This window comes from Gigantopelta aegis, chromosome 6, assembly GCF_016097555.1.
Source record: "Gigantopelta aegis isolate Gae_Host chromosome 6, Gae_host_genome, whole genome shotgun sequence".
Classification (NCBI taxonomy): domain Eukaryota; kingdom Metazoa; phylum Mollusca; class Gastropoda; order Neomphalida; family Peltospiridae; genus Gigantopelta; species Gigantopelta aegis.
In genome coordinates, this window is record NC_054704.1 from 82754003 (window position 1) to 82776198 (window position 22196).

The 22196-nt window shown below is 37.1% G+C and overlaps 2 protein-coding genes across 2 annotated transcripts in view; one reads left to right on the forward strand and one right to left on the reverse strand.

Moving 5' to 3' along the window:
- Positions 1-2020: 2020 nt before the first annotated feature.
- LOC121375024 (probable peroxisomal membrane protein PEX13) lies at positions 2021-9229 on the reverse strand. The gene is made up of 4 exons (XM_041502225.1): positions 9123-9229; positions 7483-8213; positions 6550-6681; positions 2021-2813 (listed from the first exon to the last, which is right to left on the reverse strand). Exons 1-4 carry the CDS (start codon positions 9203-9205, stop codon positions 2449-2451), a joined length of 1311 nt encoding a protein of 436 aa, XP_041358159.1. The 5' UTR covers positions 9206-9229; the 3' UTR covers positions 2021-2448.
- A 3347-nt stretch (positions 9230-12576) lies between these two features.
- LOC121375023 overlaps positions 12577-22196 on the forward strand; it is a 30693-nt gene continuing 21073 nt past the window's right edge. The window contains exon 1 of the mRNA XM_041502223.1: positions 12577-13450. Within this exon, the coding sequence (XP_041358157.1) occupies positions 13398-13450 (53 nt within the window). The 5' untranslated portion in view covers positions 12577-13397. The remainder of the gene's footprint in view (positions 13451-22196) is intronic.

A 22196-nucleotide genomic window follows, 5' to 3' on the forward strand; every position in this document is an offset into this window, starting at 1 on the left:
TTAACGATAGGAGCAGTTGTCAGATCGGGAGATGGCATTCAAAGGAATGGGATTGGGGTTTAAAAAAAAAAAAAGCCCTGCAACTGGCATATCAAAAGCTGTATGTAGTATGTGCTATTATATGGGGGAAAAGTGCACAAAAATGAAACTTCAGATTGTAAGTGGCTGATTAACAAAGATCATGTGTTGGTTTGATTTGAGAAGCCTGTGTTCAGTATGTATATGTTACTCTGAAAAGCAATTAGGTTTGTTTTATTGAACGCCACTAGAGCACATTGATTTTTCATCTTGTCGGCTATTGGACGTCAAACATGGTCATTCTGTCCGTTTTTAGAGGAAACCTGCTGTCGCCACAGGCTACTCTTTCATGACAGGCAGCAAGGGATCTTATTTGCACTTTCGACAGGCAGGATAGCACAAACCATGGCCTTTGTTGAACCAGTTATGGATCATTGGTCGGTGCAAGTGGTTTACACCTACCCATTGAGCCTTGCGGAGCACTCACTCGGGGTTTGGAGTCTGGATCTGGTTGGGCCATCAGTTTACAGGCTGGTAGGTACTGGGTTCGGATCCCAGTCGAGGTATGGGATTTTTAATCCAGATACCGACTCCAAACCCTGAGAGTGCTCCGCAAGGCTCAATGGGTAGGTGTAAACCACTTGCACCGACTAGTGATCCATAACTGGTTCAACAAAGGCCATGGTTTGTGCTATCCCACCTGTGGGAAGTGCAAATAAAAGATCCCTTGCTGCTAATCAGAAAGAGTAGCCCATGTAGTGGCGACAGCAGGTTTCCTCTCAAAATCTGTGTGGTCCTTAACCATATAACCGTAAATAAAATGTGTTGAGTGCATCGTTAAATAAAACATTTCTTTTTTAAGAAGTACCATACTTGCCATACCCTAAAATCGATGGTGGCCCAACAGATTACCATTGTACAAATTTTAGTCGCCCGTAGCCACTAAAGTCGCCACAGGCGACTGCTAATTTTCAACCCTGTATCTCGATTTTTATTAACAAAACACTTGCAACCTAGTTTGACTTTTGTACCCCTCTAACTTGCCTTGGTGCCCTATTTTGGTTATTAAACGAAAAGTAACACTGTGCCCACAAAAATTCAAATTCTGACCCCCGATAGTCTAAAGATTTTAACAAGGGATTGCCTATATAAATGGAGAGATGAAACAATCTTAATTTTTAAAAATGAAAACACTATACATGTGTACATATACTTGATGATAATTTTTGCAGCATTTTTCTGAAGAAATTTTAGTATAAAAGGCAGAAATTGGAAAGCAGAAAATTACATTCATGAACGTGTAAGTGCAGTCCCAATCACGTCATATTTTAGTCCACATGAGATGTGCGAATATCAATAAATTCAAAAGGCAGAAACTATAAATAGTATTGCATTATGTTTTATTAGAATGAATATGCTACAAGGTAAAAACTGGAATACGGTTTGATCAAATTATTTAGTATCATCCAGCTAATTCACCATAAGATATAAAAAAGGCATGTTAAATATAGTGAGGGACATTATCATAAATAAATATATACATTTATTTACATTAAAGCTGCATTGATAGTCTTCATAATACAAGCTCCAATTTTTTTTAATTTAAAAAAATAAAAACCCACCTTATAGGATATCTGCACCAATGGGCGACATCTTGTTACATATAATATTTTAAAATAAAGTGTCATTTCACAGCACTGAAACGTATTGCATGGCATTTAACAGTTCATGACCGTAACCACTCAACCACCAGAGCATTCTCCAAAATAACATATACTGTCAGCAGATTTTAATTTAACTAATTGCAATGGGGCTCTAACTAGCTTACAAAAAGAATCTGTTTCATGGCTTATTTGAAGTTAAAGCTAAAAAAATTAACTTGCAAAAACATTAATATTTAAGAGTGATGTTACTGGGCAAGGAAGTGAATGGAAATGTGGTTACAATGAACTTTTTATAAACTACTGAAGCATTTCAAGATTAGGATAACCAAACACTTGCATGAAAACTTCATTCTACTTTGTTCAACTGCTGAAAAAACATTCCTGAAAGTTATGATGAAGCAACAGGTTCATGAACACATTTTCATTCTCAAATGCAACACTTCTTTGTCTGTTGGTGTAACAAGAATGAATTCTCAGCTGTTCACAAACAGTTTAAAAGACATGTGTTTTATATTTTATGGTCTTTTTTTCACAATGATAAAGTAATACGTATAAAGCATAAAACTACTGAATTTTGTAAGAAGTCATAAAATGTTACTTTTTTTAAACTGTCCGACACTATGAGAGTAAAACACTAAGTATAATGAATTTTGAAAATGAATTTCACAGTGGATACTAAAATTAGTGATTCTGCTCGGAAAAGTATTCAGTAATATTTGTTTTTACAATCCAGTATGGACAATGTTTTATCATTATTATTATTGGTTTAACTTTCTTTTTCAATTGTGAATGATGTTGCCTTGTCCTGACATTTATCTAAAATATCCGAAGGTGTCAATTCATCTGCAGAAGAAGTTGACTGCTGAAACGCTGAACTCAACTGATCCTCGGACACGCTGGCAATAACAGAACGGTTCCCTCCAAGCAGAGAGGTTGTGCTAGATTCAGCGGTAGGACCCGACAACGACACAGCACTGTCCGTCTGCACTAAAGAAGAGTCTGGAGAAGCCTGAACCTCGTATTTACGTCCTCGACGTTTGCCAAGAACCTTAACGTAATTCGCCGGAACAAGTCCCGTCTTTTTCCCATCAACACTCGCAAGAAGCCATCCTTTTATTGCAGGCTGAAGTTCTGTAAAAATAAAAGTTTTAAGTTTAGAACAGTGTCTGCATTAAAATTATCACAAACTGGTTACTGTAAAATATTTTATTTTTGTGGGATCAAATTTTCACAATTAAATTAGTCAATTCACGAACATTTATTTTCACGAATCCCCCATCCCTTCCTCCAATAAAAACCTGAAGTACCAGTACTGATGTCAATAATTTAGAAGTTTATTGTTTACAAAATACTGTAAACTTTCAAAAGGTGCTTGTGTGCTTTTTCGTAATCCTCAAATTTGTTATAAAAAACAAAACTGAAAATAAAACAAAATTTGAACTATTTATTACTGTCGAAATACTCATTCAGTATGGTTTGTGATTGACCAACAGGCAAAATATTTAATGTGAAGACCCAATTTGTACTACGAGTATACATTTGCTGTATAAGCCCACTCTGGATTTTGTTCACTTCCACATTTTAACATACTGTGATGTTTACTTCCATTTTCTAAACATGTGTTGCTTTCATAACTAGCACTTACGAGGTCTCGGGTCTGATAGCACGTCTGGAAATAATGTTTTTAGTGATGCCTGTCAATTTTGACTCAAAATGACCTACGTCACTCAATTTCAAATGAAATACAGTTGATATCTATCCACAAAGCCAAGTTGAAAAATTAATTTGGTTAAATATACATTTAAAAAATTAAAACAGAAAAAAATATTTTCATGACTGCCCGGTCACTGCGATGAGGCCTTCAAAATATCAACGAATTCCAATCACGTTCGAAACTGAAATAGCTTTATAATAACAAAGCACCTAATAAACGTGTACTTTAGTTATTTAAAAAAAAATCTTATATGTTTCCATTTAATTTTGATTGCTTAATTGACATTCCTAAAGACCGCAACCTAAGCTAAGGTACTGTTGATAAATATAGACCGACAGCTAATCTGGAGCATGCACACATAACACTACCTGTTTATTCAACCAATTTAAATAATGACCGCTACCCACGCGACTGTGCGGTTTCAGAGGTACAACTTACATTAAATAAACACAATGGCACTAGATTATTCGTCCATTGTTCAGTTTAGATGGTTAAATTTTTGTGTTAAAAGAAGCACATCGGATCATCGGGCTTGCTTGGGTCTATTAATAGACATGGGAAACACCATTTCCGGACAACGCGAAGGCATTCTAGCAACAGTTCCAAAATAAGCACGTGCATGCTGCATGATATGGTCAAACAACAATTTGAAATATATATGCATTTTAAAACATAATGCATCGAACTGCTTCAACACTAGTGCAAGACACACATTAAGTGAATATCTTTCTACTTGAACAGAGAAATACTTCATTTTGTGTCGGACAAAATAACTGCTAATCTTAAGTTTGTGACAGTCAAATGACAAATTGGTGCCAGACAGTGTCCGTGTCTGGCCACTTATTTCCAGGCTTGGATTGAACCAACCTACTTGTTTTCTTCTTCTTTTTTTAATACCCAATTTTCGTCAGCCTTTAATTTCGTGTGGAATTTATTTTCACAAATTTCATTCAAAATAATTCAAATAATTTACACGCTAAAACAAATCTTTAATTTTTTAGAAAAGATTTTTAAAAATAAATAATTTTAAACTAACCCATGGTTAACCTGATCTTACTTTAAACTGAGCTTTGATCTTAAAAATAAAGATTGAAAGATGTTAAACGAAAAATGCATGGATACATGTATGTGGTTAAAGGAAACATGACACGTGACGTCCGAGCCGCTGTACTCTTCCATTGTTGTTAACTGTTTATATATGGAGTAAGGGGCTTACGATCTTTTCAGTTCAACAGTGCCGTACTGCGCGGCCTTTGGGTGTAAAAATAAACAGTTTAAACGATCGGGATTGTCTTTTTATGGTTTTCCAAAGGATTGTATCCGAAGAAAGACGCATGTATTTTATCGCAAAAGAAAAGATTGGACACCAACACCGCATAGTACTTTGGTGTCAGCCTAATTACAGCCCGGAGCCCGAACGTTACCCGGAGACAAAAACAGTACTCGGTTGCGAATGCCGAGGTGTACATTGTACATATTTGGCACAAAGATACACCTCAGCATGATGTATTTATATATGTTAAAACAAAAATGTAGAATTTTTTATTTATTTATTTTTTTGGAAAAAAAAAGATTTTTCATGTTAGGGCTGTAGGCCTACATAACAAAATCTGTATTCACCGTCCGAAGAAGGAAACGTCAATAAGTAATTAAATATGGCATATACAAACATGGGATTTGGCATGAGGATACATCTCAGTACGATGTATTTAAATATGTTTTTAAAAAACGTGTAGAAAACAATAATTTTAAATAATGTTTTTAATCTTCGGGCGGAATACGTCACAAAAACGTTCCTCATCGCCCGAAGCCCCAAAGCAACACGAAGTTCAATACAAAAAAACCCACTACTGTCGGTGTCGAAATAACTATTATGTTTCATCCACGGGCTGACTTGAGAATCGGAGTGTTGTTTTAGTTAATTGGTCCTTTCTTTCCGTGGCCTGCACATGTGATTCCTGATTGGCAGGTGTATATTGCAGGGTATCGACCAGGTAAGTGATTACCACGGTCTAGACATACGTACAAAATACGTGCCAGTTTTTTTAAGATCACAGGGTATTATGGCGTAACCTGTCGCGACTATAGTACAATGTTAATAGACATTATCAGCCGCCCTGCTTCATTACTGTAAATAATGCTGTAAAACCCTTGATTAAGTAGACTTTCGCATCTAAAATTACAAAACTGACCAATTACGTAGTACCAAAGAAAAGAAAATTATCACTTGGGTATCGTGAGTGGTCGTTTTTACTCTAACGCACCCTACCAATAGGCCTAATAATATGCTACTTTTTTTATGAGAGAAAAATACTATAACCCCATTTCGTTCTATTGATGCAAATAGAAATATATTTAGTTTAAAAGTTGATTATACTCTCAAGTCATTTATGTTGTTTTACAAGCCAGGTTAATGAAAGTGAAGCGCCTTGTCGTAAATTAGAGCGTTTGTTTACACTGTGCATACAGATTTCATTATGTACAGCCCGAACATAAAAAATGCGATATTTTCTTTAAAAAAAAAAAAAAAAAATGTTTGTCCTACATTTATATTTTTTACGTATTTAAATACATCATATCGAGGTGTATCTTTATGCTAAATATGAACAGTATACACCTCGGCATTAGCATCCGAGTTTTGGTTTTGTCTCCGGGTTGCTTTCGGGCTCCAGGCTGTAAATTGGTCGACCGGTCTGGTCTGGCACCATCAGTCTCTCCACCCTCCGACTCGCTATCCGTTTTTTCTTCAGTATCACTGTTGTAAGTAAATGTGTGTCTTTCTTCATTTACTAACAGCTCATATTGATACGGCAAAACGTTTTGCGAACGAACACTCATTGTTTTGGTAAGCTGTGCAAGTCTTAGATTCTTTATGAGTGGTACGGACTAATGCTTTTAAGTGTAAGGCTTCAGATCAAGCGACGCGTCTCTGACGTCACGGACCTCGTGATTGCCCTGCTCATTAAAGATCGGCAATTTCCGCTAAGAGCTCGTATCTGGGGTTCTTTTATGGAGATATTTTAAGTAATTAATTTTTTATAAAAAAAATTTTTAAGTGATTCAATTTATAATTAATTGTACATGGTTGGTGCCAAATATGGTTTACGTGACATGTTTCCTTTAAAACAACAAAAAAAGTTTTTTAATTATTACCTTTGGGAGCAATTATAATGGTTTCTCCTGTAACAAAAGTAATTTCATTTTGCCGATCCGTCTGAAAGTCAAACTTTGCCCGAGCCACAAAATGGTCTTCATCTGTGGAGGCCCATCCAGCAATATCAGCATCTGAATATAAATTGTTAGAATACATGAAGATGTATAATTTAGTTTTCACTCTTTTATAATAAAATAATCTTGTAAAACTATAGGTTTGTTTTTGGTTACTTATTCTCAACAAATAATTCTGCCAACAAACACACTTTTAACAGAATTTTTTTTTTTCAGTATCAAGTCAAAATTCACAATGCATGTTCAGCAGCGCTCACTCTGCCCATTGCCAAATGAGTCAGTTGTTAATTTGTATACAAAGTTGATATGTTTAGTATTTGGTTAATAAGATTTTATTTACAAGTACCAACTTCTCAATATTCTATCAAAGAAAATTATCTACATATCCAAAAATTGGCTAAAACTAAATTATTTCCAGTGTAAGACCTGCAAGGTAACCGTAAAGCAATTCTAAAATATTAGATTGTAGTTGATTCCATAAAGGCTACTCTTACTAAAATGAAGCAAGGATTTTTTTTTATGCACTGCTCCTACAGGACAGCATATACCATAACCCTTGATACACCAATCATGACATATTGAATTGGAAAAACAAGAGATCTTCTCACTCTCGCTCCCCATCACTTGTATCAGTCTAGTTCAAGAAGAGTAATTTTCAGCTCCCCTTAGCATGTGAATTTATATAGTATCAATATTATAATATCTTAAATGGCTCCCTTGTAATCTAACTTATAGGAGGAATTAATCACTCCCCTCAATTTTTTTCAAATCAAGGTCTGATAATGAGGGTTGTAGCTAAAATGCATCACACCCCTGGATTAAAAAACCCAAAACAAAACTATTCAATGCAACACCAACCACCATCTGAAAGAGAGCGGATGAGTTTCCAGATGAGCCAAGGAGCACCCAGTATGATTCCAAAAAACATCATGATGGGCCAGGCACTGTTCTTCGGTTTCGGTTCTCCTGGGAGTGAGGTGGCACTTGTTGCTGCTGCTGCAGCTGCTTCCTGCCAGGCTGCTGATGCATACCCTGCAGGACGTAGGCGAAGTAGTTCCAGAATCTTTCTGTATATATACCTCAATGTTCTAATAACAGCCAAAGCCGAAAACACAGAAAGCATCTGGGTCTTGAGCCTGGAGAAATTGTCTGCAACGCCTAGAACTGCACGGAATGAGTTGTAAACAGCTTGGAATGAAGAATCCAACATCATGCCTACTGATGTAAAGGCATGAACAATGCTTTCAATCGACTGAAACGCTGGTCTGGAACTTTCTTCTGCTTGACGCACAAACGTACTCATTTGATCATTCCCATATCTGCTATTGTAACCATAACTCCCGAACCCTCCATAACCACCGTAACTGCTATATGGACTGCTGTACATTCCTCCATAACTTCCATATGTACTTCCATATGAACTTGTACTTCCATAAGGACTGCTACCGTAAGGACTATAACCATATCCCCCACCATAACCTGAAGCAAATCTGTTGGTTTGATCACTCTGACGTAGTGGTAGAGGAGGAGGGGGTCCAGCTGAGGCTTGGGGGAGTCCACATGCCACTGAATCCTCACACAGTGGCGTACTGCAAAATATGTCAAAAGATTCAGTTTTCATAATTGTTAATAAAAATGTCTGTTTATAATTTTAAAAATTGAGATTTATAACTTAATTAAATCTTACATGTATAACTTTGTGTATTAGCAAACTGCACCCACCCCCAATACAACTGATGACTTTTACTTGTCCAACAAGAACATTACTGCTCTATAGGATTTGTGGTTAAAAGAAAAAACTTCAATCTTATGATACAAAATAATAATTATAATACAATTATTACAATCAGAGGGGTGGGACATAGCTCAGTGGTACACTCTCACCTGATGCGCAATCGATTTAGGATCGATCCCCATCGGTGGGCCCATTGGGCTATTTATTGTTCCAGCCAGTGTTCCACAACTGGTGTAACAAAGGCTGTGTTATGTACTATCCTGTCTGTGGGATGGTGCATATAAAAGATCCCTTCTTGCTAATCGGAAAGAGTAGCCCATGAAGTTCAACAGCAGGTTTTCTCTCAATATCTGTGTGGTCCGTAACCAAATTTTCGACGCCATATAAGCATAAATAAAATGTGTTGAATGCATCATTAAATTAAACATTTCTTTCCTATTACAATCAGTGTTTATCTTGATGAAATAAAAGTAAAATGAAGTGTAAACACCAGTCGTTATAATTTATATAAAAAAGACAATATGATGTGATTTTAATGCATATAGTTTCCTTCACACCTTAACGTTATGCTAAAATTAGGACATCGTGTGATCGACCTTTGATCATGTCCGATGTAACACCGTGACTATCCGATACTGATATCGCTGGTTCTCTAAATAGTAAATACTTAATATACTAAAGGTTTATTGCCTACGGGATTTTTCTCTTATTCAGTATACTGCTTAATGATATATTTTTCAAAATTATTACATTGAGAACTAACCCTGACATTGAATTAACTGGGATATTGCCCTGATTTTGACTGTTTACGCCAGCTCTTTCCCAAGGTTTCAAAGGCGCAGCCATTTTTCAGCTTCTAGAAACTCAACTAGATAAGGAAGATAACTCTAAATACACGTTAGGTTCTACTATATCAAATCAATTTCCATGGCTGATAAAGTAAACACTTTCTATTATTATAGGCAGTACAGCCTAATAACACACCCAAAAACATACAAAGTACACATACATGTATATAAAAAATGTGTAAGAAAATGGTGTCACAAGACATTTATATTTTAAGATATTTAAATAAGCTATTTATTAAGCTTAGCAACCCTCTTTTTTAAAGAGTATAGATCTCAGAACTTTATAATTTTTAAGTACCCCATAGTATAACAACTATTCATTTATAGGCAGTGGATATTAGTATTATATCGGCTTCCGTGGTGTGGTGTAGTGATGTGGTTCCAGGAGTTTTCGCATTTCGAATTTCGTGTTCAGGAGGCCGAGCGCTCTCGGAAATTTTGACTGGTATTACATCATATTCGTCTAACATTAGGCAAAACAAATCCAGTCTAACGACCGGTCACTCGCCATCCTGAACATGTCTTGGTTTTGAAACTGTGCAACCTTAATGGCACAAAATATATTACCTAATACTATATTATTTAATTTCTTCCAAAACGTACTTATTCAAAAAGCAGCACAGTTTCCATATTCCACTTATCAACATTTTTGTATTTAATTGAATTGGAAATTGACAAAAAAAATAACAAGTTCGCTCATTTTTAGAGCCACTATATGATGTGGCATAGGTGTGGAATTTTCTGGGTATCTACGGTAGATACAATTCCTGTACCTTACGTATTCGGGTCATAATGCGATAACCTAAGTGATAATAAACGGAACTTGACATTAAAATATTGCTACAACCTTCATTCTTATTACGTGCTATCGAGAGTATGTTTGACATAGGATTTTAAAAATAACAGATAAGTATATATAAATATAACCTTATGGGTATGCCTACTCTTGTTCATAACGCTGCACATCTGGCATTTGACATTATAGCAGCTGAGTTGACACTTGGTCTTGATTTTCTTAGCAATATCATGTATGTTTGTTTGCGTTTGGGAATTACGTGACATGTATATGATCCAGGTTGAAATTTGAACGTGAATTAAGTTACCACATTTTAAAATCACTACCCTTAGTGCAGCACTTGATGATGGACACTAAGTTTGGTTAATCTACAAAGGGTCTGAGACATCGGAACGTGGAAATCTGTTATCTAAAAACAGACTGGCGCTCGTCTTTATAACCGTTACTTCTCTGGGGTACGTGCGTTTTTGGAATCATGGAAATTGCATTTCGTGGTATTAAAACATCAGAATGACCAGAAACACATGGCTGTGCGGAAATGGATTTAATCTAAACAATAAAATCGATTTCAGTTATCAAAAACGGCTTTATTAGTGAAAAATACGTCGTAGTGTTTCAAATCTGTACTAGGATCTGTCACTACGATCCACGAAATGAGATATTTTGTATGCGGAAAATAGAATATTGATCGATTTCAACTTATTTTCGTGCTTATATCCAATTAAGGTTCAAGCACGATGTCCTGGGCACACACCTCAGCTATCTGGGCTGCCTGTCCAGGACAGTGGGTTAGTTGTTAGTTTGTTAGTGGTTAGTGAGAGAGAAGAGGGTGTAGTGGCCTTACACCTACCCATTGAGCCCTTAAGAACTCGCTCTGGGTTGGAGCCGGTACCGGGCTGCGAACCCTGTACCTACCAGCCTGTAATCCGATGGCTTAACCACTACGCCACCGAGGCCGGTAAATAGAATATAAATAAATAATAAGTTCATTTATATAGCGCTAAACTCCACACTAATGTATGCTCAAAGCACATTACATAATTAAAATGACATGGTTAAAACAATAACATAGTAAAACAGTTGGTAGGATAATACTAAAATAACAAATAAATATGAGTTATTATAAATGTTTAGGGGGGGGGGGGGTAAAAAGTAAAACTGGATAATTAAAAGTATTGGATAAGTAAATGTGTTTTAAGAAGGTTTTTTTTAAACGATATAAGATTTGGAGCATTTTAAAGAGTGTCTGGCAGTTCATTCCATTTTTTTTTTTACACACTCACACTAAAGGAACGGGAGCTAAAAGACTTAAGCTTCCATCCTGGGACAGCCAGTAGGTTTTGCTGGTTCGAACGAAGATACCTAGATGGTTGATAAACCTGTAGGAGCTCATTCAGATAAATAGGAGCGGTTCCATGGACGCACTGGTATGCAGTGGACAAAATCTTATAGTCCACTCGTGCTGGGATTGGTAGCCAGTGAAGAGTCTTTAACAAAGATGATCAATTTGTGTCTTTAGACGATCTTGTAACCATGCGTGCAGCCTTATTTTGGATATGCTGTAACGTCTGTGTATAGTCTTTCGGGATAGCGACAAGAAGGCTGTTGAAGTAGTCCAGGCGTGATAAAATCAACGATCTGGCAAGAGCAGATGCAGTTTCCGGTGTCAATAGGTGTCGTATGCCTGCGATATTCTTCATTTTATATGTTTTCTTCTGCTAATCAGTCTATGTGGCAGAAGCGAGTTTCTTCTCATTTCCTAGATCAAGGGACGCATTAACCGTATCATAGACATCTATTAGAAACCGATTAAACTTTTAGGCTATAGTGTGTCGATCATCAGGTACACAGTATTTTTGCACCTTATCTTCACCAAATGTTTGTATTGCTAAAAGCAAAAACAAAAAAATAATAATAATGATAATAATAAATACGCACGCGCGCACACACACACACACACACACACACCTGAATGTTCGCTTCGCTACCGAATTTACTTCACTCTTTCCTTGTATATATAATATGTCTGTACACATCGTAATATAAGCCATTTAAATGCAGTAATAGGCGTGTAAGCGAATGAGACCCGATTTGCGAACAATCACTTAACAGTAGCAGACACGACTGCTGACAAAACTATATTTCTTAATTTACATTTATTAGAAGTCGTTTAATGCGTTGTCTGGTATGTGACACGCCGTAATGGGATATACCTGTGTAGCCACTATATATTTCAAGTTCGATACTGCATGTCAGGGATAAAGGCTTAACGTAAGGTATTTATCATGTCTTGCTTCAATAGATCCATATAAATCGAACGGATATCATTCCGCAGCCGACCGTTGTTCCATTGTGTGCACGCATAGATTTCGAATAGATTGGAGGCCTTCCACCCCGCCTGTATTGGTAACTGGCCAGCGGAGATAGAAATTAGAATACACACTATCCAATACCTCGAACTGTTGATCCATGCTGGGAAAAAAGAAACTTCAATATAGTAGCCATGACCACTTTGTATTATGTTACCTTTTAAAAGCCACTACTGTGTGGTTTGTGCCTGAATGACAAGAAGTACTAATGATGTGAATGTTTATAGTGGAACTAGTATGGAGTTAACTGTTAACTGTACTTCAGTTCGACGGGAGTTGGATCTGTTTAACGGAGTGGAAATTTTGACTTGTGTAAAAGGATTTTTTGTTTTATTCCAAGCTATACAAACAGCCATGCCTGAATCGATTATGGATTATTATAACTTAGTGTCAGATGGAAAATACTAGTAGTATTTGTATTGCTTGATTGGATTAGACGGTAAATGATTTACATTTTTGGTCCTAGAAATTCAAGATAGTGTGATACCGCATATTAAGTTACACCGAAGGGTTGCGTGGACTCTAATGTAATGACAGTTATTACTAACATCCTAGTTCATCTGATTTAAAAATAAGAAAAAGTAATAAGCGTTAGGTAGAAGTTGAAAAATGAAATATTTTTTTAATTATTATTATTATTAAACAAACTAATAAGAAAATCATCAAGTATCAAGTGGAAATTAACAGAAAAACAGTCAATACATTTTAATCATTTAGTAACATAAAACTTAAGATTCAAACTTTCAGCAGAAGACTATTGGAGGATCGATTAACACGATGTCAGGTGAACACATGTTCCAAAACAATTAATCGGTTTCATTATAGAATAAATGTCATAACTTTTATCAGAGAGTATAATGACATAAAGTATAAATCTCAGACAGGATAGCTGAACAATCAATGGAACTTGTGCAGCTGGTAATGATAAATTGATATTTTTTTCACTGGACGTGAAGAAAGCAGTCCTAACAACGTGTCGGTACAGCCCATATGGTACAATGGAGGATTTTTAAACAGTCTATGAGATGGCACAGAAGAAAGAAAGAACCAATTGTTTTGTAAAATCAAACCAATTAAGGTAAGAAGTCAACATTCGTACACCACTAGCATTGTTTTGTTTTGTTTGTTTGGGTTTTTTTTTTTAGGGGGGGGGGGCATGGGCGTCAATCCGGCTTTAAAAGTGGAGGGGACGTGTTAGTGTTTATGTGTGTGCGCACACGTGTGTGTGTGTCATAAAGGAATGTCAATGAAAATCATAAAGCTACATATTAGTGGTTAAATGTTTTATTTTTGTTTGTTTTTGTTTATTTTTTGTTGTTGCTGTTGTTTTTGTTGGTGGTGGTATTGTTGTTTTTGCTAAACGAAAAAGTAGGGGGGGGGGGGAGAGACACCTATATAGATTTTCCCCCGGCATTGAAAAGTGAGGGGGACACGTCCCCCCTGTCCCCCACCGACCGACGCCCATGGGGGGAGGGGGGAGGGTTGTTGGGTTTTTGTGGGTTTTTGGGTGTGTTTTTTTTAATTGTTGTTGTTGTTGTTGTTTTATTCCAGCCAGTGTTCAACGGCTGCTATATCAAAAGTCGTGGTATTGGGTATCCTTTTATTTTCATTTTAACTTGATTATCTAATTAAGATTCAAACATTCTGTCTTGGGCGCACATCTGAAATATACAAATGGGCTGTTGTTAGTGGTTAGTTAGAGTCGGTGCAGAAGCCTTCACTTTCCCACTGATCCTAAAACCTCTATCCGTGTGAGAGCCAGAACATGTATGCGAACTCGGTACCTACCAGCTTTAAGTCCCATGGCTTAACTATTATACTACCGACGCCGGTTAGGTATCTTTTTGGGGAGAAGCATAGAAAGTGTAATTATAAAAGCCACTGGAAGATACTGGCTTCGATTGTGTAGTGTTTGGGTTGTCAATATTAAGGCTGGTAGGTACTGGGTTCCTGTCTTAGTACTGGGTTTTGGGGTGGAATCTAGCTTAGTGGTAGAGCCTTCGCATGAGTTGCTTGGATCGTAGGATTAAACTTCAGTGGACCCATTGTTGTTGGGGATTTTTATATTCATTTAACGTTGTGGAGTACATTGTTATGCATATATACAATCACACAGATGTGGTTTTATTATCACCCAGGCTTAGAACTTTATTCTAGATTAAGGATGTCTGCAACTGACATCAATTTCTTAGAAATGTTTTTAGTCATAACGTTCATTCATGGTTCGAATTTTCAGTCCGCTAAGTCATAACGTTGATATTTTAATTGTATATTTTAATTGTATTTAATCCTACCGTTCGTAATCTACGTTTTCTCTCTTGTTGTTCTTCTTCTTCGTGTTCTTTAATTTAAATATATTATTCTACTTTCGACAGTGATATATCAAATATTTGTCATGCTAATTTGTGCACATCTTAAATTTGTACAACATGTGATCAGTGAGACAGTGCAGTTTGGATGTTCCATACATCATCATAGTAATGCCATGACTACAGTTAGAGATGTCATTCATTGGACACAATATAAATACAGTTGCTTTACTTCACGTGTTTTCCCCCAAATATCCCTAGCTAACGTTGAGTAGATATAACTCTACCTTTACCGTGAACTTTTTTTTTTTTTAAATTTATTACGAGATTGTTTTCTTCGACAGAACATAAATATACACCTGTCTTGCTTTTTTTCAAATTGCGTTTTCATGTCTTGTGTTTAACAACATTGTGACGAGACCAAGCAGTGGCGGATCTAAGGGGTGGGCGGGGTGTTGTGCTCAAAAGATTGGGAATGTCATATTTGAACACGTCAAATTAAAATTTTCTCCTGGGCACTGACGGTGGCCCCTGCACTTTTAAATACACTCTGCGGGCCTACTTGCCACTGTAAATGCTTCATTTATTGTGTGTTGCTTATAGGATTGGTCATCATACCCTGCATACTATGAATATAATTATGGAATTCACCTTTCTACATAATATAAGGTTTCATGTGGTTGATCGGTAGTACCGGCTTCGGTGGTGTTGTGGGTAAGTCATCGGACTACAAGTTGGTATGTACAGGGTTCACAGCCCGGTACCGGCTCCAACCCAGAGCGAGTTCTTAAGGGCTCAGTGGGTAGGTGTAAGGCCACTACACCCTCTTCGCTCTCACTAACCACTAACCAACTAACAACTAACCCACTGTTCTGGACAGACAGCCCAGATAGCTGAGATGTGTACCCAGGACAGCTTGCTTGAACCTTACTTGGATATAAGCACAGAAAAATAAGTTGAAATGAAACGAAATGATCGGTAGTAAGAATAGCCACATGACTATATTTCTTCTCTTACTAACTAACCCATTATCATCTTTCCTAGCAGTGGTGCATCTAGGGATTTTGTATGTGAGGGAACGTGAGTGCTAAGATTTAAAAGCAATGGAATTACATGTGACAAAAGCGAGCAGACCCTATTAGGGGCATGCAGATACATGGAATTCTAAGAAGGCGCTGTTAAACACCTGCAAATTTTACGAATGTGTCTACGGCTAAAAAAAAATGCCGTGGAAAAAAAAAATCGAATATAGTCCACAGCAAAAAAGTGCTGCAAAAACTCCACGGCAATCTCAGTGGCATTGCCAACTGCCATGGGCATTTGTAAGGGTCAGTAACATAATGGAATTCTGATTTTTTTTTTTTTTTTTAAATGATGAGTCATTGAAATCAATACCTATGACAACGTGTTTGAACTCTGGTCGGATATCATCAACTTTGTTTTCTCATTATTAAATCAAAGTCGCAATTAACACACTGGTAAACAGCTAAGCAAATAGTATGTTGCTCAGAAGGGGGTAACCTATGTGTAATTTTTTATAATAAGAGTCGAATCTGCTATCAAGGGTACTTTATAAGAACCGCTTGTCTATAATGTCGATATAAACTATTATGTTCTATTTGCATATATATGTGTAACCAGGCGTTAAATTATTAATTATCAAAGATTTCAATTAAATATTAATTATAATATATTAACTATTTTTAAAAACTAATTTGTAGAGAGTGGATCTTTAAATATAAAATAGTTAAAGAAAGTTGTGTTGTTTATTTCATCTTTTGTGTTAGCAGTGGTCATTGTTTATTGTGTTGGGTTTGTTAGTAGTTGTTAATTCACGTGCGACAATGACAGTTCACGCAAGACTGATGACTCGACACCGAGACACGCACTGCATGCTTTTGGACTACGCCCTTTATAACTAGATTTTTCCTAATTGTCAGATTACGATCAGCTTTCATCAGAAGCAGACAGTCAGTACTATTTTGTCAAATTATTCTGCAGAGAATTGGTTGATTATTATATATATATTTTTTATACACTACTGCATTTCCAGTGTCTGATCAAATAGATATTGTGGATGTCTGGTTTTTCCAATTGGTCTACAAATAAAATATTGGAACCACAAGGAGTGTTATCTTTACTTCTTCCCCGGGATACATATGCAATCTAATTGAAATCAGATATTACTGACACCTCCTATACACTTTAGGTCTCTGATAGTCCAGTCCTATTGTATATTCAGATGACCTTTCGTTGAAGTCAATACAGAGTGGGTAGAGAGTGTTTGCTAATCGAAGTATGGACTTCAACTCCATATAATATATTATTAGTAGACAGACACACATGGAGGGACAGACGGACGGACAGAAAGACGGACGGACAGAAATAAAGACAGACACTAGGGAAGAAAGACAGACACTCAGAATGACTGTTCGCCAAAGAAGATCACAGTAAAACCCGCTGCTGCCACATAGGCTACTCCTACCGACAAAGCACCAACGAATTGTCTCACATACAGGGCACATACCACGGCATTTGATGTACCAGTTGTAGAGCACTGGTTTGGGGAAAAACTCGTGTCCAAAGAGGGAGACCGATCCTACGATCCATCGCACCTCGGGTGAGCTCTTTACCACTGAGTTTGCTGGGGGTCAGATATTAAAATACTGTAATAGTAATATATTAGTAGACTTTTTATTTTTTATTTTTTTATTTTATCAGAAATGAAAATCTTGGTTAATTGTGTTTTACTTCATCATTCTGCAATTACCGTAATTGCTTTAATATAATGACGTGGGGAGGGATGAAGGAAGGATGAAATGTTTTATTTGACAATGCACTCAACACATTTTAATTAATTAATTGGCGTCGCCACGTTATGGGATAGTAACAAGGGATATTTTATCTGCAGCATCCCATAGACAGGATAGCACATATCCCGGCCTTTGTTACACCAGCACTGGCTTGAACGAAACGAAAATTAATCTAATGCGTCCACCGACGGGGGTCGATCCTTGACCAACCGCGTATCAGGCGAGCGCTTTACCACTGGGCTACGTCCAGCCCTTTTAGAAAAGGAGTTGTCTACAGCATTACAAAACGTTACACGAGTTAGCCTTAATTGTTCAATGGAACGGGCATCGGGTGCAGAAAGAATGGGAATAATTTAAATCAAGATCATGCTTATATCAAATTAAGGTTCAAGCACGCTGTCATGGGCACACACATATCAGCTATGTGGGCTCTGTGTCCAGGACTGTGGGTTAATTGTTAGTGGTTAATGGGAGAGAAGAGGGTATAGTGGTCTTACACCTATCCATCGAGTCGTTAAAACTCGCTCTGGGTGGGAGCCGGTACTGGGTTGCGAATTCTGTACCTCAGACCAGCCTTACGCCCGATGGCTTAAAGGAAGGGACAATTAAGGCATTTGGCCTGGTATGCATATTCAACGATATATAATGCACATTATTGCTTTATATCAACAAGTATAATCATATAGTTAATTAATAAAACGGTTAAATGTGACGGGCGCAGCCATTTTGTACCATCCCAATGAATACGCCCTCTGGCGAGCTGGTGGTTACGTAATACCTAACGTGTCACGTCAGGAATTAGTCTTCGAACTGAAGAAAAAAAACAATCCTGATTTTTGCGGATGCATTTCAATATTTTGTAATAATAGCCATCCCAGTAAGCCAGCAACAATTATATATTATGTTTTCTTAGTTAAGTGGTCTTTTCTTTCCGTGGCCTGTACCTGTGGTTCCTGATTGGCAGGTGTATATTTAGACGGTCCCCAGACACTGTGTCTAGACACACTAAAAAGACGTGCCTCTTTTATTAATATCACAGGGTACTGTGTGATAACCGCACTGACACCCCTCTAATCGTAATGGACATAATCAGCCGTCCTGCTTTATTGCTTTATTATTTTAAGCCACTGCGTGTGCTGTAACCTCACCGTGGTGCAGGGGTGTAACATTCTCTTTGAGAATGGCCAATACAGCACAAAATTGAAGTTTTGAGTAAAATTCAGTATCCGTAAAATTCTGTGATATTTATGTTTTTGCACAGTTCTTTACACTGTTTTTGTTTAAGTCTTGAATTTTTATATTGATGTTGATCATCACTTTATTTATTTTCATTACCATTGTATGACACCCAATAGCCGATGTATTATTTGTGCTGGGGTGTCGTTAAACATCCATTCAATTATTACTGTAAGTAATTCTGTAAAACCCTTGATTAAGTAGACTTTTCCATCTAAAATCACAAAACTGACCAATTACGTAGTCCCAAAGAAAAGAAAATGATCACATGGGTATCGTGAGTGGTCGTTTTTGCTCGAACGTAGCATACCAATAGGCCTAATAATATTAATTTTTTTCGTTGGATTTAAAAAGAAAAGAAAAATACTATAACTCCATTTCGTTCTATTGATGCAAATTGAAATATGTTTAGTTAAATAGTTTGTCATACTATCAAGTCATTTATGTTGTTTTACAAGTCAGGTTGATGAAAGCGAAGTGCTTTGTCGTAAATTTGAGCGTTTGTTTACACTGTGGGGAGATGGGCGGAGCTGACGTCACTTCGCCCCAAGCTATACCACCGGACGTCACAAAAACGATACAAAATGGCTGCCCCTAGTTAACAGGAATAATCATGGGGTTTTTTTTTATTAACTCTAAACTTACGCGTTGAAGTGTCAGTATTTGTTGGTCGTCCGGGTATGTATCTTTCCAACAAATAAGGCTCTTGTTTGAGTTGACCCTCCCTTTAACCACGACACCACCGAAGCCGGTGTTATAGGTCAGTGGCTCGCTTGATTATACTAGTCGTACCGTAAGTGGGTTTAATATAAGTGATTATGTCATGTAAGAGGTAATCCCTGTTATTAGTTGGTGTTGGATTAACTCTTATGACGCTACGTGTGTGCGTATTCCGGTGTGGAGTATGATTATGACAAAATATCACATGAATATGTGTGTAACTGTGCGTGTGATTGTGTAGGCGTACGTACGTGTGTGTACGTGTTGGTCCTTTGTAGATCCGACATTGATGTTAGATGTTTCCAGAAGTGGAGTACAAAAAAACATATTTGAAAAGTAACACACAAAAAACAAAAAAACAAACAACGATAAATAAAAAAATAATAATAATAAAAAAAAAAAAATAATAATAATAATAACAAAAACGTATAAGTTGTTTGATATTTATTATATACAAACGCATATTAAAAATATTTTGAAAAAAGGAACACTCACTTCATTTTACTTCATTTGATTTAAAGCATACAAATATTATTATGGCAATTGAATTGGAAGTCACCTGTCTGTTAATTAACGTAACAAAGGTCAGTGGGTTTTTAAAAAAGTGTTAATTTACTCACACATGAACACACACTTACAATGGAGAAGTTTGAATATCTGTTACAATCTATCGGAAATGTGATTCATGTGTCTGCTGTTACAACCGACCTACAGGTACAAGCCTGTACTCTCCGTGTGTTCTGCTATTCATGCAGAAAAATACATATTTACCCAGATCGACTGTAGGCATGTATGAACAACATAGTCATGCTGACATTGTGTGCCTCTAGAGTCAGTCAAGAAGGGTCGAGGTGCAGGAAAATCATTTGGTCTGGGTCCTAAATTCAAAGAGGCCTTGAGTTAGGATCATTTGTTATACTAAACAGGGGTGTAGTCAGGGGGGGGGGGGGGGGGGCGGGCCCCCCCCCCCCCCCCCCCCCCCCCCCGCTGAAGCAATGGTCCGTTTTCAGAACTAAAACATACAGGTTTATACTTTATACACACACCACCACAACGACGACCGCCCCCACCCCCACATGGCTACATATAGGTAAAACTTTATCCTTTAGTAAATATGTCTATAAGAATTATGAATGACAAAAGGAACATGAAGGAAGGGAGGAATGTTTTATTCAACGACGCACAAGTCATTTTAATTACGGTTATATGGCGCATGACATATGGTTAAAGACAACATACACAATGAGATAAAAAAAAAAAGAAAAAAAAAAAAAAAGTTGCAGTAAAAGGAACAGATGTTTTTGAGATGGATTTATTATCAATATTATTTTCTTTCCTCCAAATAATTATGCTGCATAAAGTCTGGGCTGTATGTTAAGTATCCCTACTAATGGATTTTTATTTGCATAAGTATTTACGACAAGGGCCTGCCGACCACGCCATAATACCATAACAATACGAATACACGCTGTACAGTACAAAACCAATGCCTACGTTTGCATGCCCATTTGGGAAGATTGCTAAATCACATTATCCAGTGTTCGGCACGGCGCGAATTTGTGAGGCTTCGTATTTTCGCGTCAGTCACACTGGCGTGTTTTATCCTGAATCGTTATTGGTTTTTGACTCTTGTACAGAGTAAACAAAGTAACTGAACCCCCCCCCCCCCAACAACAACAACAACAAACAAACAAACAAACAAACAAACAAACAAACAAAACAAAACAAAACAAAACAAAACAAAACAAAACAAACACTAAAACACAAACCCCCCACCAAAAAAAACAAACCCAAACAAAACAATAACAAAACAAACAAACAAAAACCGGCCTTCACAAAGTTTCTTTTATGCAAAAGTTGTTTTGGTATATATGTCTGTTTGTCTGTGTGTGTATACGCGCGCACACACACATATATACATAATACATACATACACATTTTACACATATCCATATTAAATCGGAAGTGGGGAAGAAAGGAAGGAATGTTTTATGAAACGACGCATTCAACACATTGGGGGAGCGATATGTAGCTCAAGCGGTAGCGTGTTCGCCTGTGAAGCGGTCGTCCATCGGATCGATCCTTCTCAGTAGACCCATTTACGGTTTGGGCTATTTTCCGTTCCAACCAGTGGTCCACAACTGGTTCATCAAAGGCCGTGGTATGTGCTGTCCTGTCTGTGGGGAAGTGCATATAAAAGATCCCTTTCTGCGTTAGGTTTCTCTGATGACTACGAGTCAGAATTACCAAATGTTTGACATCCAATAGTCGATGATTAATTAATCAATGTGCTCTAGTGGTGTCGTTAAACAAAAACAAACTATATCTTCTCCGAATGTTGTTCGTTGGAAGGTCAGTCCTCCCAAACACGATACGTTTTTCACATCAGAAAAATCCTATACGAAAGCCTATATATGTTTACTGCATGAATGGGCCGGCACTGTACAGACTGGGTAAATGAAGTGTGCACACGACTTTAGAAATATATTATCCCCTATTACCTGAATCTATCCACACCTGATCAGGTGGTATACAAACTTAGTTCATTTGGTGATTAGTTAATTGTGTTCGGGTAGTCAGTGGAAACATATATACGAGGGCTCTCGGAATACGTACGTAACAGTTTCGGAGACGGTACGGGAGTTTGGGGTAATGGAATATAATATACCACGGCCGTTATGCTAATGTATTCGTGTGTGTTTTATTCATTCGGAATTATACAACAAAATAATTATGTGTTAACCAA